Source organism: Lissotriton vulgaris, chromosome 11 (assembly GCF_964263255.1).
Source record: "Lissotriton vulgaris chromosome 11, aLisVul1.2, whole genome shotgun sequence".
In the NCBI taxonomy this organism is placed as follows: Eukaryota; Metazoa; Chordata; class Amphibia; order Caudata; family Salamandridae; genus Lissotriton; species Lissotriton vulgaris.
Genome location: NC_141699.1, coordinates 152,230,108 through 152,247,051, shown reverse-complemented (window position 1 = coordinate 152,247,051; position 16,944 = coordinate 152,230,108). Strand labels below are relative to the sequence as shown.

The 16,944-nt window shown below is 44.1% G+C and overlaps 1 protein-coding gene and 1 long non-coding RNA gene across 5 annotated transcripts in view; one reads left to right on the top strand and one right to left on the bottom strand.

Annotated features, from left to right (window-relative positions):
* Positions 1–4,152: 4,152 nt before the first annotated feature.
* On the bottom strand, positions 4,153–7,851 carry LOC147679430 (uncharacterized). Its single transcript, XR_015300881.1, has 2 exons — positions 7,724–7,851; positions 4,153–6,181 (listed from the first exon to the last, which is right to left on the bottom strand). It is a non-coding gene; the product is annotated as an uncharacterized LOC147679430 (long non-coding RNA).
* Positions 7,852–13,438: 5,587 nt separating this feature from the next.
* The window catches only part of SETD1B (SET domain containing 1B, histone lysine methyltransferase), a 402,280-nt gene continuing 398,774 nt past the window's right edge, over positions 13,439–16,944 (top strand). For all 4 annotated transcript variants that reach the window (XM_086942988.1, XM_086942987.1, XM_086942986.1 and 1 more), the window contains exons 1-4: positions 13,439–13,734; positions 13,953–14,128; positions 14,907–15,005; positions 15,795–16,065. In XM_086942988.1, coding sequence (XP_086799114.1) covers positions 13,665–13,734; positions 13,953–14,128; positions 14,907–15,005; positions 15,795–16,065 — 616 coding nt within the window. In that variant the 5' untranslated portion in view covers positions 13,439–13,664. The remainder of the gene's footprint in view (positions 13,735–13,952; positions 14,129–14,906; positions 15,006–15,794; positions 16,066–16,944) is intronic.

Here is a 16,944-nt window from a genome sequence, read left to right as displayed (position 1 = left end):
ATTACCTTGCATTCGCTTTACTAGGTAGCTGCATTGAACTGTAGTGGTGCTCTCATTACTAAATGAGCGTCTTATTGGAAGAAACATAACAGCATAGGCGAAATAATAAAACATGCAGTTTCCCTCACAGATGCTACTGTAGAAGACAACCCACGGCCACTGAAACAAGCCTACCAATTACTGAACAGGACCATAAACCGCACCTGCCCGGTCTGTGTAGGTTACATAACACAACCCATGGCCAATAAAAAACAGACCGTTTTAATCATTACAATCTCACAACCACCAAAACAAAGCTTTCCGATGTTAACACAACCTGTGCCGAACTAAAATAGTACCTTAAAGTTAAAGCATGGCATAACTGCCAACAAATACGTCTGCAGAACACATATTAAAACTAGTGCTATCTACTGACAGCACAAAACACCCCATCGCCATGAAAAGAATATGTGCATTAGTCATCCTGCCAACACAGACATTCAGTGTAAAGACCACTGCAGCCTAGCAGGAAGAGATCCTCGGGCGAGCACAGATCTCTGTAAATTTAGGTCCGGGCTGGAAGAGCAACTGAACTTGACCTTTAGCACCCAGGAGAAAGTTGGAGCAGTCGCTCCCCTCGTAAGCTCAAACCACCTATGAACATAAGCCATGCTCCTAGAAGTCAATCCATACCAAATCTTATTCTCCCTTGAAATCAAGCAGGAAATTTGTGAATTGAGGAGACAAAGCATCTGCGGAAAATGTGTGGCAAGAGGTATCAAATGCTACCGTAGGATATGGATTTGGCCTGGTATTGCTCATAGTCACCACCATGCCTTCTCTTTTATTCCGGATTCTTTCCTAGGAATTTGCCTAATTCAATTGTTAGTGGACGTATCTGAAAATAGCCACCCCTCCCACTCTCATACATTGGCACCTCTCTGCATCTTTATTCCAAACCTTAGCTGATGATCCTTTTAACATGCTTTGGAACCTTATACTGTCCCTTCCTAGATCTTCATACTTTTACTTCCTCTGCAGAATACCTCAGCTACTGTAAGGAGAAGTTAGAAAATATACATGGCGCAAAAATATATATAAAAAATAAAATAAAAATAACAGCAGCGCCGAACTTCCAACAGCTTTGTTAAAAAAAGCTAAACTTACATTAAGGTCTGTTTTTTTTCCTTCATAGCAAGTTAGATCAGTAAATGAGCTAAAACTAGGGAGAGCGATAGCAGAGAATTCCCAAATTTTTCCTCTCAGCCGGCATAATTACAGATTATAATACGCGAGAAAAAGGAAGATCCAAATAACTACCAAATTATTTTCACGTTGAAGATGTTAAAAAGCCACTCATAAGGGGCGGACCTAACCATATTTTATACAGATGCAAGGCACTGAGAACGCAGACAACAATGTATATCACACAAATACACACACTACATCAAAATAAGGCTCAAAGCTAGTGAGACAAGGACACTGCTAAAAAGACTGCTTTAGCAAAAGTCCAATCCAAGAGACAACACATTCTGCAAGCAGCCTACAGCAATGGCAGAAGTGAGAAAAACAAATGCATAACACAAAATACAGTAGTGCAATAAAGGATAATCTTCGTTGTAATAAGGCAAGTGTTCTTTGCATTCGTTAATGGAGCAGCCACCCTGTTCTACCTTCCAGTAGATTTCCGCAACATTTTCGGTTAAGCACCGTTAGCCCCATGGCACCAGTAGAGACGGTCTACAAATGCCATGTGCACCGCCGGATTGAAAAGCGAATGCAGAAGCAGTATCTCAAGCGTTAAAAAACCCATGGGTTGTACTGTTGGATAGCCCACCACTACCATCTAAAAGATTTTATAGAGGGTGTGGTGATATTTTTGTGAGGGTGTGGAAATACTTCAGCTGGGAGTGAAAGGTTGGGTCAGTTCAGAGTTGGTGGGGAGATTTACTGGCTGTTGTACCCGGCATCAATAAAGGAACCTATGTACTGATACTGGAGGTGTCCATTAAACTGGAGTGTCTGTCTAGTGCGTTCTCTTGATCAGAGAGGAATGTTGTGTCATGCTAGAATTTGCAGATGGAGAACAGTTAGTGGTCATTAATACTCCTCATAATGCCTATTTTTCTCAGTTTCAATGGATTCTTAATTGTACGCAGAGCAACGTGGACGAACGAATTAAACTAAGATGTCCACTAAACCACCCTCGTTTTCACAAGCTTGTGAACTTAGAGGCATGTTTCCTTGCAGTCTACCAATGCTTCTAAATACTACAGTTGTTACAAACAAAACTGAGAATTCACGAATGATGCAGTGTGACTGGCATTGGAGTTAATGGATCTCTCATATTTTGAGCTAACAAGCCAAACGCAATCAGGAGTATTTAGTTCAACATATTGCAGGTCTACCAACGTTGGGAAAGCTAACATCAGACATCAAGGACTAGGTTAGCTATATAGTTCTAGGACATTACAAAAACAATTTTAGAGACCGAAGTAAAGAATACACCACAATCTATTAACACTCATCTAGGGTTAAGTTAAGAGTGGCCTTGCCTACGGAAATGAAAGTATGAAAAAGCCACAAATACCAGAAAAGAAGCTTTTGAGAATGCAATTTCATTTGAGGTTTTGTGGCCCAATTAGATGCCAGAATCTAGATCAGAATAAAACGTGGAAGAAATATGAAAATCAGCAATAAAACAATCCCTTTTAAAGGAGGTTCTGTGTAGCATATATGACTATCCATGCTCGCACACGTTTTCAAATATATAATTCAAAATTATAGAACAAAAAGCTCTTCTTCCTAAACAGGTCAGAAAAGGCGGCCGATATGGACATTTTATCTTTCCCATCTCTCATAAAAACGTCATTTTATGGCTTCAATAACGTGCAAGAGGGCGGGGCACACTTGAAACATTGCAAAACACTAATAGGTACCAAGTGAACTTTTAACACGAAGAACCCTGGATGAGTGGGTGTTCAGGGTACAGCCTCAAAACCTTCGGTTTGCGACTAGCAGATAAACAATCGAAATCAGCCTTGCTAGGTTTGACTCACTGAGCACACACCACGAATATGCTGCCAAAATGAGTGCTACATTTTCATTTGCAAGATTAGGTAAAACTGAGCAGTGGTGAATGAAGTCGGAGCAGTCTTTGTGAGAAAGAACTTCGTGCTAAACATTTGATCACAGAAGAAATTCCCGTGTTAAGAAAAGCCACCTGAAACTATACGATAGTTGCCCTTTTTAATGAAGAAAAACGCTGTCTATACACCGGGATCAATAAAATAAAAATGATAAATGCAATTTGCTTCGCACTCTGTCCGTGTACAATTTATCCAATTAGGATCTAGCACTTAACAGTTTGGTGGAAAATTGAATCCTTGCCAAAACCTCCATATCCATTTGACCACTGTATACTAATAGTATAGTTTGCATGTATTTTATAACTAATTACAGTCAAGCCACGCACTACAGACCTGGAATAACCGAATCCCTGTTTTCGTCTGTTTATGGCAACAGGAGACACCATGTTTATTACGAAAATAAGGTGTGCCACGCCAGATTATGCAGTTTCGAGCTGTTTGACTGATTGGACTTTTTTTTAGCTTCACTGGTTGTTGGCACGGGATCATCAACAGTGGGTAGAACATACTAAGAAAAGCAGAGGTGCAAAACTGATTCATAAAAGGTTAACAACTATACAAACATCACAGGAGGAACCCAGCTCCAGACGGAGTCAAGACTTTTTTGGATTAGACGTGATGCACCACTGCCTCCATCTTTCAAAGGCGTATTAAAGATGCAAATCAGCATTAAGAAGGATGCAAAAACAAATTCCCAAATACAGGTCAAGATGATAGCGCCTACTGTGCACACAGAACAGGGCAGCGGGACTCACGAAACCCAGTCTTAAATGAAAGATGAGAACTTAATCACCTAAAAATCTAGGTTTATAAAGTGACCACAACAGCTATTCCCTTTTTTCCTACTGATCTCACTGTACAACAGACATCTTACACCGCTCAAACAAACAAAGCCTACTGTGTGCTTATGCATTATACCCCTTCGTGGCATCTGATTCAAGGAGGCATCCCAACATGCTTGTTCACCTTTAAACTACCTACATGTGAACCACTTCCTACAATTGGTACAAACATTATTCAGGTATTTATTTTAATACAAAATATCATTTATTTAAGATAAATGTCAAGTCATTACAGCAGAGTAAAGCAAGGTCGACAAGAAAATATGCATCTTAAATATCAGATATTGTAGATCAATAAACTGAAGCAGAACTGAGCTCAGAAATTGTATGGTTCATCCAACCATTTTATACTACTGAATATGCACTTTATGATCACAGCAGAAACATACAAAATAAAGTGTAATAAAAAATGTATTACTAAATGTCATTTTCAAAGCTCCATTAATGCATGTTAAATACTCGGATTTTTACAGTGCGGCTTATCACCAGTGAGGGTATTCAGGCACTGTCCATCGGCAGGGGGAGATTAAGTGATTTGGCCAGATTACTAAATCTACATACGGTTATACTGCAGGTCTTGAAATATCCACTCTGAAGTCCAACTGGTTTACAGACGTTATCCAAAGAGGTAGATAATGAATGGGAGCTAATTCCAGAAGACATCCATAATTGCTAGGGCTTCACCACAATAAAACGAACAAGGTTAATATTTTTTTTAAGCAGTTGATGTGCTGCAAAGACTGGTTCAGTGCGGAAGAGTGATCTTCCTTTATGAAAAGGGAAGCCTTATTCATGTTGAGTTCCAGCATAACAATGAAAAAGTGCGATCCATCAGTTGCCTTCCTCCAAAAGATTACTTGAACTCCATAGAGGTTGCACACCTCTGAATTGGCATCCATCCTACTGTAACAAAAACTTTTAACTAATAGTCAGAGAGGTATTTGACAATAAAAACTCTGAAATTCCACAGTGTTTGGTGCCTGAAGATTGCTTTGCCCAAACTGCATCTTAATGTGCTGAACCGTCGAGTAGATTTTTCCAATCTACTGTTGACGTGAGCTTTACAAAAATATACTTTTTTGGGAGAGGTTGACTGCATATGGCCAATTCTGAAATGTGCCGTCCACACGATAGTTGGAAGGTCTTTATACGTTCCTATTTCGATGATTTGTGACGAGGCCACCACAGGTTTCCAGACAACAAATCTTTTCATATTATGGCATAAAACAAAGGGTTCTCTGGGCGCCACCATTCAACACAAAGGGTTCCTCCTATCAAGCACTTAGCCATGTCCATTACTGCCCAGAACAGCTGGTTCCTGCAGACACGGAGCTGTTGACTAAGCAGGCCCTTAACATGTGAGAAACACAGAACTTAGTGAGATTGTACTCTCGCATTTATATAGCACTTTGCATCAACGTGTGGGAGCCGAAGGGCAGATAGGTATTTTTAGCACGCAAAGATGTGCATCTGTGCAAGACTGTGCAAAACACACATTGTACCACTATGCTACGGAACACTGACGCATACATAAGACGTACGAAACCCATGGAATATACAAGGTGTGCAGTCTTAGACCTTACTGATGGACACGGAGGAGATGCATTCTTACACGGACGGTCAGGCTGGAGGACATTCTTTCAAAACTTTCACTGCCTGGCTGTACTAAACAAGTGTTCACGTGACTATTTTTCCAGCTGTGGTGTATAAGACGTAATGCCCAACCGGCTGGCAGTGCTGGGGAGGATAGTGTGTCATGAGCCCTACAATGTCAGATGATATCCGGAAGATTTCTGGCATCAAGCATTGCCTGTCTGTGCTGGAGGTCACCGAGGGATCCGAATACTTGAATGCTGCAGGAAACCTGCTAGAAAACACGGATGGTTCATGAGACTTGCTTTCCTTCGTGGCCTCTGACTGGACTGGGCTAAAACGCTGAGGGCATTGAAGGATTTCTTGGCTGCACCACATAAAAGAACGGTCCAAGAGTCCCAAGTTGTCGGGCAATGTCGATGGACAACGATGGCTCAGGAGACCTGCCGGTCTAGCTGTGCTGAAGAACATCGACGGTTCAAGAGCAGTGCACTATTCGGCTGTGCTGGATAACACGGAGGGCGTTCACATGCTGCGGAGTACACAGAGGGCGTTGAAGAATTTCTTGGCTGCGCTGGAGAACAAGGAGGGTTCAGCTACTCACGCCTGGGCGGCAACCTAAGTGGAATGCATTACAAAAACACGTCAGAGCTTGCATCAGTCACTGCACTTGGGAGACATGTTGCGAAGGTATTCGTCTAATCTAGTTAAACCCGTTTTTCATTACATGGGTTTTGTACCGAAAACTATTCAGTTCCAGTCACATTTTGTTCGAGATTTCCGAGTTTAAGTCTTTGTGTTACACACTAACTTGCAACTACTTTACCCAGTTTGAAAAAGACGTACTCCCGCATTTAGAAAAAGAACGACCGATGAAGTCCCCAGTTGAGGGCCATGGGCATCACAAATCCAAAGTGGACAAAGCAAAAAAAAAAAAAAAAGCATAGCCTCGTTTACCCAGTGTGCGGCTGAAATGGATTTGCCAGGAACCCCTCCCAGTTTCCTGTTGCTTCACTAAAGTCAAATGGGTGGTAAAGCCAGCTTTTGTCGTGCGAGGCTGACTGGGCGGTTTCAAATGACTGCATCCTGATGACATGGCATTCCCCTTTCCACCACAGGCGTGGGCTTTCTAGCTCCCTCGCAAAGACAAGCAAGACAGGCTACACCAGCAGTTTGAGAAGTAAAAACTTTAGGCCCAAAAATATCCATCAAGTAAACACCAAGCGAGATGCACGAGGGTGCTGCTCACAGTCTAAATTTAACTAGCCTACGACGACTGCATCGGAAAACAAACACATAATGGGGCTCGACGCGCCTGGCTCGAAGCTGAAGGGAATGAAAAGCATGTAAGCAACAACCGCTTGTACTCGTGTCCTGGACAACAACAAAGCTGCAATGACATTCAGCGAGCACAGTTAACAAGTAGCTATCTTAACGTTTCCCACCACAATATACACCCACATAACGGGGCCTATCATCAAAGCGTCTCTAGCTTGACAGCTGAACTTTCCAAAACTGTTTATAAGGCAAGTGCAACTCCAGAAGACAGCGCGCCTCCTAAAAGGGTGTGAATGCACGACATGGACTAAGTATGTGTGCTAGAAGGATTTCTACTACGACGATAATGTGAAAGCTTTTGTAACTAGTTGTTAATGAGAAACCGATTCTTTTGTGTGCCAATCACATTGAAATAGGAGTAAAGCATTCTGAACAAACAGAAATGCACGCCACCCCGACAGGTATAAAAAAAATGAAAAGATAACACCATTTTACTTTCCAGAAGAGACTACACAAGAATATTCTACTTCATCTGAAAGCGTTAATTTCAGGGGACTAAAAGGAAAAGCTAGTAGATCCCAGTGGCATCTACAACTATAATCAAAGGTACACCCACACTAACACGAATTCCAAACTATACTCCCATTTGCTACCAAAAGGGCACAAAGGCGTGTTTTTCTTCAAGTGATGTCCGTTTTTTTCTTACCAGGTCATAGGTATAAAACTATATCTACCGTTTTTCAGTACACCCCACGTAATCTACACATGCACGGATCACGCACACGCCATGGCTGAAAATGCTGTTTGCGCCTCCACAATCCCATCCTTTTTAGCAATGTATGTTTGAAAGAACCTGGAATCATACACGGATAATATACATACCTCTCAACCTGTTGGCCCTTCGGGGAGGTCGAGGTCAGGAGTTTGAGGGTGCGCCCACTGAAATCAACAGAGATGAGCTTATTGTTAAGGATGGTCTAAGTTATGCTATGAAAGAGGGCGAAGGCGTCCAAAATAGGCCAGACGTCCAAAATGAGTGAGAGTTCGGGGCTGTGCATGTACCCAGGAGATGGAACCCTGTGTTGCTCCACTGCTAAATCCTCGTAATTCTAATCAACAGTGCCTGTTCCTTCGCCCCTCCTCCACTTGGCTTCCTTTGAATGTCACACTGCAATCACAATCCAAGATATCCTTGGCTTAAGGTGAACCAGTTCACACTCATTTTTCACCATAATATTCGACAGCCTTTTCTCTCTCCTTTTACCATACCCTCCTTACAAAGCCACCATTACAACGGACCTTGGATTGGTAGTCACGCAAAAAGGCCGAAGATTTCACAGCATCGCATGATTCGGTTTGAGATCCTGGCCACCAATGTGAATAAAGACGCTTGCAGTGCCGTTAAGGACTTCAAGCCCCTCTTGAGAAAACCTAATAGTCCCTGAACGAAAAACCAACCAACGCGCCTTGAGGCGATAAGGCAGTCAGTACTACTTGGGGGGCGGATGTCAAAAACGACGCCCACAAAAGTATTTTACCATCACGCTCTTCCTTTCCGTAGAACTTTGAATTGCGAAGATTACAAAAACTGAGTGTGCAGCTATGTGCTAAACAGTAACCAATAAGGTTCTGAACCTAACAAAAATAATCTAACGAACTGCTTTAAATAGCTTCTAACAGCAGTTATTCTCCCCTAATATATTTGGGTGGACGTGAGACACATACCACCCAAAATATTCTTTCCATGGTATGAGAAAACTGTAGTTCTCGTGACAAGTCCATCACAACACTCTTAAGTGTTGCAGCTGCTTAGAGTGGATTGTTGCTAAACTCACATCACCCCAGTCTAGCCCCACAAAAGGTTAAATGCTATAACTTATGAAAGCAGTATTGTCATCCCACAGCTAAGTGGGGCTGTGAACGTTAACACTGCACACAAACAGTGTTGCTTCGATATCTTGCAAATGGAGTGGTAAATGCACCCCCTCCCCACAGCAAAAGGTAAATGAACGAGGAGATTAAAAGCACCCACACCCTTACCTACAAAAAAGCAACCCCCCCCGCTTCGAATTAGGTGGTAGTAAGACCCCACCTTCAAAAGGTCACCTCCTTAGACGAATACGAATGATAAAATCAGTAGCCTGGGACCCGTGTGAACAAGAATGTGGTCATGTCCTCCCTTCCAGAACGTCCTCCTTTACTCGAGATAGGAGTCCCCCTTCTCCTAGACGGAAAAAAATAACCTCGTGCAAAGCCTTACGACTGTAGTGCCAACCAAAGCGATCCAACCCCCCTCACCTCCCCAACCATAAAAACGCGATTTAAAACGTTGGCCTGGTTGCAAAACAAGGGTTCCCCCGCCATGGTGATGGCGCCTGTGGCGAATCCAGAGCGCAAGGCCTTCAGCCTCGCCTATGAGCGCAGTGTGCTCTGCAGCCAGCAGCCGAGTATTGTTCTAGCAGCCCGAGCTCTCCGCCGAGAACAGCTCCCCCGCCTTCCCTCTCCTGCTCTGTACGAGCCTCGGTGGGGGAGGGGTGGCACCTTGGCACTGCGCCCGCGGCTCCGAGGGCACAAGACTCCCTTCTCCTCGCTCAGCCTGCAACAACGGACGCCATCTTGATTGCGCGTCCGGTGTTCGGCGCGCCCCTCCGCCACCTACACAGACAAGACGAGGTAGAGAGAAAACGCACGTCCTCTGTAGCTGAAGACCTGTCGAGAGACTGTCTGTCTGTTTCAAGGACTCCGTCACCAGCGACGTGCAAAAACACACACGGGCTCAGCTGAAAGGGAAACACGAAGGAAGAACCCAAAATGGCGGACCGAAAAAGAACAACTCTAATGGCGAATGCCAAGAGCAACTGTCTTGTGTATGCAGCTTTTGGACCCGGCCTGATTCTACAAGTTAGACGGATGCAGAACTCACTAGACCCAAATACACGAAAGATGCAACTAAATATAGTTTTGGTGCAGACAGAGGAGAGAAAAAAACGCGTTATTACCTGCGTCACAGGCAGCAATCGCCCTTCCCCCACACAAAAAAATGGTTCACCAGTAATCTAATATGACGGGTTTAGACGATATAAGTATGCGTTTCATAAGGATAATTTTGGTCATATGTCCCGCGAAATAATTCCGATACATAGCCTAGAGGGCACGCCCAACCAGCAGTAAAGGCAACAGGTCTCCATTTTGCCCTGTGCTAAAATATCAATGTGCCAGATACATATCGTGACGTGCCCATGATCAATACTTGGAAACTTTGGATGGCAATATTTATATTCGAAGGCTGACCCCCCTTCCCTCCAACTGAAGAACAATGGATTATAGTGGAAAAACACTTTTATATTAAACCAACATGTGCTGGAAATCTGGCGTTTCTCTAATGGGATCCACAAGGGACGAGCTTGCCAACCCATCTACTGCAAAAAAGAAGTTCCAGTAGGGGGAAAAAAGGTACTTTTCTTACCCCCCCTCCCCGAGAGGCAGGGAAATGTAAGTTGGAAATCACACAACCGAGTTGTTGGCTGTAATATTTTCATATTTGTTGAAATGTGTTGAGTTGGAGGTGTTCCTTTGCAGTGGTACAGAAAAGGGCGCTCGAAACAAGGCGAAAGGATGTCGTGGATAGCCCGACTGTGGCTAATAAAGTTGAGGACAACGTAAAAGGAAACTACACCCAGGCTAAAATACGAAAAATGAAAACGTACTCATTCATTTTTCAAATTTGACTAGTAGGTGGCGATGTAATTCTTAGTGTCTTAATACTAGTATGCCCAGCATAAGATGGCTTGCCTAAATCGCATGCAAACAAAAAAGGAAAATAATGTTTATAAAAGGCATTTCTGTATCCACCATAGCGCCATGAAATATTACGAATAGTTTTACTGCCCACAGTTGGACTTTACCGGGTGTGAACAGTAAGACTTGCTGCACGGGCCTGTTCAGTTTTGTCACTGCAAGGGCAAACTGATTTACTTACCAACACCTTAAGCTGAATAGACTGCAGACGATGGTGCTGCTGTGAACATTTATACCATGACACCTTCTTGCTCCGGTCCTTTTAAGTATAACCTTTCTTGCTGCTTTCCTACGTTTTATCTTTTCTTGTACTTAAACCCAAACGTGCAGAACATTTTAGGCCACGGTATGACGGAAAAAAACACATAAAAAAAGGAAACGTTAATCGTACTCTGCTTGACAGTGTTCTTTAAAATGACTTTTTCCTATCGAACCTCCTACAAAAAAAACCATCTTTTCGGCCTCTTTAGTGGGGCTGGGGGGATCATAATCATGGTGCGTTTACAGTGCATCGGCTACAAAGATACGTACTCCAAGACACCGAGCACACTATCGGGGTATAGTCAGTTACAATTAAAAGCAGATAAACCGTTAGATTGTTAATATTTGTAACCAGTTTGGGTATATTTCAAAATCAATGCATTGTTTAAAGGGCAGGGAAATAAAAAAAGCATGCAAGGACAAGAATGCTAAAGCATCATAAAATCGCCTTTTACAAATGTACAGGTCGTCGTGGGTACTTACAATGTCAAGAGAGGCCTGTGGCAGTACAGACATCTTAGAGCATTTCTGAAACAAATAGCCTTTAAAAAGCGTGCATTTAAACAGTAGCTTGTAAAACGAGAGCTGTAATTATGGCCAAGTAGCAAAGTGTATAATTCAATGCCGATTTTAAATTAATTGGTCAGTAGCAGCGATAAATACATTAATAAAAGATAGAAAATGATGTATTTACTTATTTGAATTCAAATTGTAACTGCTGGCACTGAGGGTGTTGTCATGACCTAGTTTTACAAGAACAAAGATGGATTCCAAATGAGAAGAAAAAAAATCCAAATCTCTTATCTTCATTCTTCAAGAGATCCTTTGAAATGTTGGCAAACACTAACAGAAACATGGAAAGTCCTGCAACTGGATGGTAGATTCAAGTGAAAGCATTCCCATTTTGGAACAAAGGAAAACCCAGTTGGCCATTTGATTCCATTGCTGAAAAAATGGCTGCCTGATCTGTTGGCCTCTCCTTAGCTCTCTGATGAAGGATGTTTTTAGCACCGCTTCTAATAACTCAAGCCAGGCGCAACCTCGGCGCCGATTGGCTGCCGGGGATCGGGTGGCCTCCTGCAGCCAATGACCTCCTCTCACGGCAGCAGTCCCCTGAAAGAAAAGCAAATCATCTGAGATAAGGGGGAGGGGGGGAAGCAGACCTCGACTGTCTCGCGACTCCCTCCCCTGCCACACTGAAAATGGGAAAGACTGTTTAGGACCTGCAGTTTTTAACAGTTCAGGCAAAATGGAAGCTGCGCTGTGATTGGCTATGGCAGAGTAATGTCTTTAAATAGACACAATTACCTTTTTTTCTGCATTTTGTCCGGATTGTGCATTAAGTATCGGCTTCAGATTTTTGGTAGAAAGGTAAAAACAAGTTTAAATGGCCTGCTCCTCTACAGTCATAAGGTAATAAAAAGCACGCCCATAAAAATTAACCAAGTATCTTGTAGTAGTTGGCAAGTTATATTTAATTCATTATTTTCATAGTCTCAGAAGTTCATGTATTCTGTATGTGTTATGGCATTTTAATTCTGTATGTGGAATACCATAGATCAAATAGTTAGCAAGACGTTTTCGTGCAATTTAAATTTTTCAAAGACCTGAACTGATTGCACGAATGACATCTACAATAACAAGCAGCGTTTGTGCGGTTTGAAATTTACAAACGATCTGCACGATTAACCTCTAAATTGATATTTCACTATGGAATCTTCCTTATTTTAATTAAATTGCCGGTTAAATTGAAGGAAAACTAATTTATGCACTTCAGCACCCCTGACATGGAGTATTTTGTATAGTAACTAAGAAAACAGCAGAAGCAATAATGAATCCACGTTTACCTCAGTCTGGCATCTTCAGTCTTTGATAACCTGCCGATACGAAGTGCTTGAAAAACGGTAAGGCTCGAGACCACGTTTATAAAGAAAACCATCTGAATTTTAAGAAAAAAACACTCGATTCGGGCGGGACTTTAATCTTGAATGTTCTGTTAAAATAAAAATACATACGAAATTACGTAAACTGCTCAGAATTCCGGGCACTACGACAAACATCTAGGTTTCTGCAGCTTATTTTCAATCCGTTTATTTTTAAAAACAAATAGTTTTTAATAGATGTTCCATTAAGCTGTCAAACCTAAAGAGGTTACATTGGGGTTCCATATCGGTATAGAAAGACCGCCTTCGGTTAAAACGCAATCTAAAACTGTTGAAAATTGACGATTTGGTTTGAAAAGAGGGCCCCGGTAGTTTCCATCGCTGTGGCCCAAGAAACGTGCCTTATAAAGGGCTTTGCAAATTAAGAACATATACGTTAAAAATGTCAGTTCACGGGCTTCGGGGTATCGACTGCATCCCCGGAGAGGGGTGCGCGCAGTGTTGTTTTTTGTGTTCCGCTCCCCTTCGCGCTCTGCCGTCTCTTGTCCCCGCCCGGCCGCCGTTGAATGTGCATCCGGAATGGTAAAAGGCTTTAGCGCTGGTTTCTACACACGGCCGCGGTGGCTTGTGGGATACCTCCGGCCCTCCCCCCTCTCTCTCCTCTCTGAGAAGGAGAGCCGAGGAAAACCCAGGCTAGCTTCACCCCCTAGACTCCTACAATAATGTGTCGGCGGCTGGCCCGGGGGAGGCCGGCTCCCTTCAGCCCGTGCCAGTCCCTCGGCAGGGGGAGGGAGAAGAGGAGCTGAAGGGGGAGCGTTGCCCCCCTCCGCCACGGAGGGGGGAAAGAAGAAGGAAACACGGCGGAAAACAAAACAAAAAAAATGTCCTACCGGGATGTGGCGGCGGGGGAGAAAGCCAAGCACCCCCCGGACAGACAGCAGCAGCATGCAGGTAAGTACCCGACTCAGGCGTTGCAGCCGCTATCTTCGGGGGTTGTATTTGGGGGGGAAGGCACCAGACTAGTACCCCTGCTGGTGTTGAGGGTTGGCTGGGACACCTTTAGCCATTGCATTGTATACCATTTTACTTATGTATGTCATCTTGTCTGTCCATATATTCACTCTTATTTTTTCACACTGCCGGGTACTTTTTTGAACTCTCTCCTGCAGGCTGGATCAATGGCATGGAAGGTGGAGGGGGAAGCACCCCGGTAGCACCGGGAGGAGGCGGCTCTGCGGAGAAGAAGGGACACCACTGGAAAAGTTACAAACTCATCATTGACCCAGCTCTGAGGAAGGGGCAGCACAAGCTCTATCGATACGATGGGCAGCACTTCAACATGCCTGTAGGTTTTAAGGGAGCAACCCCTGCACGCACCCCGTCCCCTCAAGTAACATCTGTGTGGCTGCTGTTTGAATTACACCTGCAGAGGGAGCTTGCCTGTCAGTCGGATTTCTCCTCCCACCTACACACGCCCCCCTAAACAGTCGACAAGTGTATGCAACTGGATGCTTCGCCAGCTGTGGATCGGTAGTAGTGTCCCGCCATACCAGAACTCCACCGGACCCCTTTTTAACTGTTCCCCAGACCATCGCTAAAAGTAGAGGGCGAGTGGACACCGCTTTGGTGATACTATGGATGTTTGTAGATGTCCCTAGGAGACCCGCAGCATTAACTACTACTATACATAGATTAATACCCACAGCACCTACAAACTAAACAAATAGATGAGTTACTGTAAAGAAATGGGCCATCGACCCATACTAGAACAAAATGAGGGGCACAGGTTTTTATTTGTGATAGACAATTAAGTTCACCACTTCCCAAGAGTTGACAGCCGTCTTGATCCTGGGAGTTACGAGTTAACTTGTAGCCGGGCACACTGCTTCCCGCCCGATGCACTGTCAGAATATGGGACTGCCTCTAAATACAGTGTTTCCCTCTATCTAAATACAGTGTTTCCCTCTCTTGCAATCTGGGACCTTCTACAACTTGACGCGTGTGTTTGAATGTGTCACTCTCCCTCCCTCTCGTCTGCTATATGGCCGCTATTGCAAACACAAACATTCTGTTGTTTGTTAAACCTCGTGACTGATTTCATCCTTCTTTTTGTGCACTCTCAGAACTCGGGGGTCCCTCCGGTGGACTCTATCCGGGACCCCAGAATTGGACGGATATGGACGAAAACGAAAGAACTGGACCTGCCGGTGCCCAAACTTAAGGTATGTGTTCCCAACATGTGCTTTCTGCGTGCTCTTCGCGGCTCAAGAAAACAGCATTTAAAGCAACAGTGCCCCCAACCCCGCATGGCGCAGAAAGAATCGAGTTGTACCTGAATGTTTTTTTAGATTCGTGGAACTAAGATGGAATTAATTACAAGGACTGTCGCGTGCTTGTTACAATTAGCCACTTTATTGTAGGGCTTGTGTGTAGGTGTGTGTGTTTTATGTCAGATGAAACTAATTGCAGCGGTCAACTTCGACATTTGTGTGTGCTCGGCTTAGTAGACATTTTATGTTTCTGGTCTAGGAACATAATTTACCGCGTGATGTCGAATGTGCTTTTTCTGCAAAACCTACATTTTGGACTGAAAATGTTTTTGTAGTTAACCCATACGTATTTATTATGATGTACTGAGTTTTAGGAATGCAGAAATGAGACGCTAGTTGTTTGACGAAATGCGTTGAAAAATGTTATTTTTATTACTTCGATTAAGAAATAGGAGATTATTGTAAGAATGCTCTGTTTGATAGATTAAGGAGTTGGCGTGCGTTAACGTTTGTTTAAATTATGAATAAATGCAATCATTAAATAAACCAATCATGGCTAAAGATGACAGCGCCAAGTTTAGAGACAGAGCACTTTCTCTTTCGGCGCCCGCTGACACCTGCAGCGTGTTTCCTGCACACCAGCTGCTGCTCTCAGTTCGGTCTGCACTTGCTCTCCCTGTGGTTAGCTCGCGTCTGTGCCTCTGGCACTGTTTTTAATACACATGCCTCTGCCCCCTTCAGATCGACGAGTACTACGTGGGGCCTGTACCCCCCAAGCAGGTCACGTTCGCTAAGCTGAACGACAACATCCGCGAGAACTTCCTGGGCGACATGTGCAAGAAGTACGGCGAGGTTGAAGAGGTGGAAATCCTATACAACCCCAAGAACAAGAAGCACCTGGGGATCGCGAAGGTGGTCTTCTCCTCGGTGAAAGGGGCCAAGGAGGCGGTGCTGCACCTCCACAACACCTCTGTCATGGGCAACATCATCCACGCGGAGCTGGACACTAAAGGTAAACAAGAGGGAGGCACGCCTCCTCGAGTGGGTGACAGGCTGCGAGCCTTGCATGTGGTGTCCTTCTGTGGGATTCCTTCCTTGGCATCTGCCCCGGGAGACTCCCCGCGCCCCTGTCTTAGTATCGCCCACCCTATCCATGTCCTTCTGTACCATGTGCTAGCCAAGTCTCCCATCCGTTACTGGAAGGGTATGTGACTCATAGATGCCTCGCTGCAGTGTGCTATGCCAGTTCACCCCATATTGTCTGTCTCCCTTTTCCCCGAGGACTTCTATGCCCTCGCTCCCTTCAACCAGCCCCCCCCCCCCCTCAAACCTCCACCACTATTTAACGTTACCATGTGATATGCCGGTCCTCCGTCAGTTTTTGGGGATTCCGTGCCCTCGGTCCCTTCACCCAGCGAAATTCATCATAACAACCATAACTATTAACCCCCCCCCCCCGTGTTTAAGACCCACCAGTCAGCACAACTCCACTATTCCACATTACGTGCATCCACGTGTGGCATTTTTCATGGTGTTTTGCTTGTCATTACCTTTCACCATGTCAATCGCCTCACTTTTCACCGCTGTCTCCCATGACTTCCCACAAGGGCACATCTCAATGTGAGAGAGCACTTTCTATTTTCTATGTCTTAGGACCTAGCGAATGCCCTCCTCCCCAAACAGATTCACGTCAGTATCCCAATCTAAACAATAACCCACATATCCACTATGTACCGCATGTCTTTATCTGTTAACTTGTCTTGGAGATCACATTTGTAAATATTTGTCAAACGTGGTATGGGGGAAAACCAGTTATTCGCCGGGTATAACACAATTTGGTCGAATAAAGAAACTGGAATTAATATAATTAAGTTTTCACGCTAGACATTGA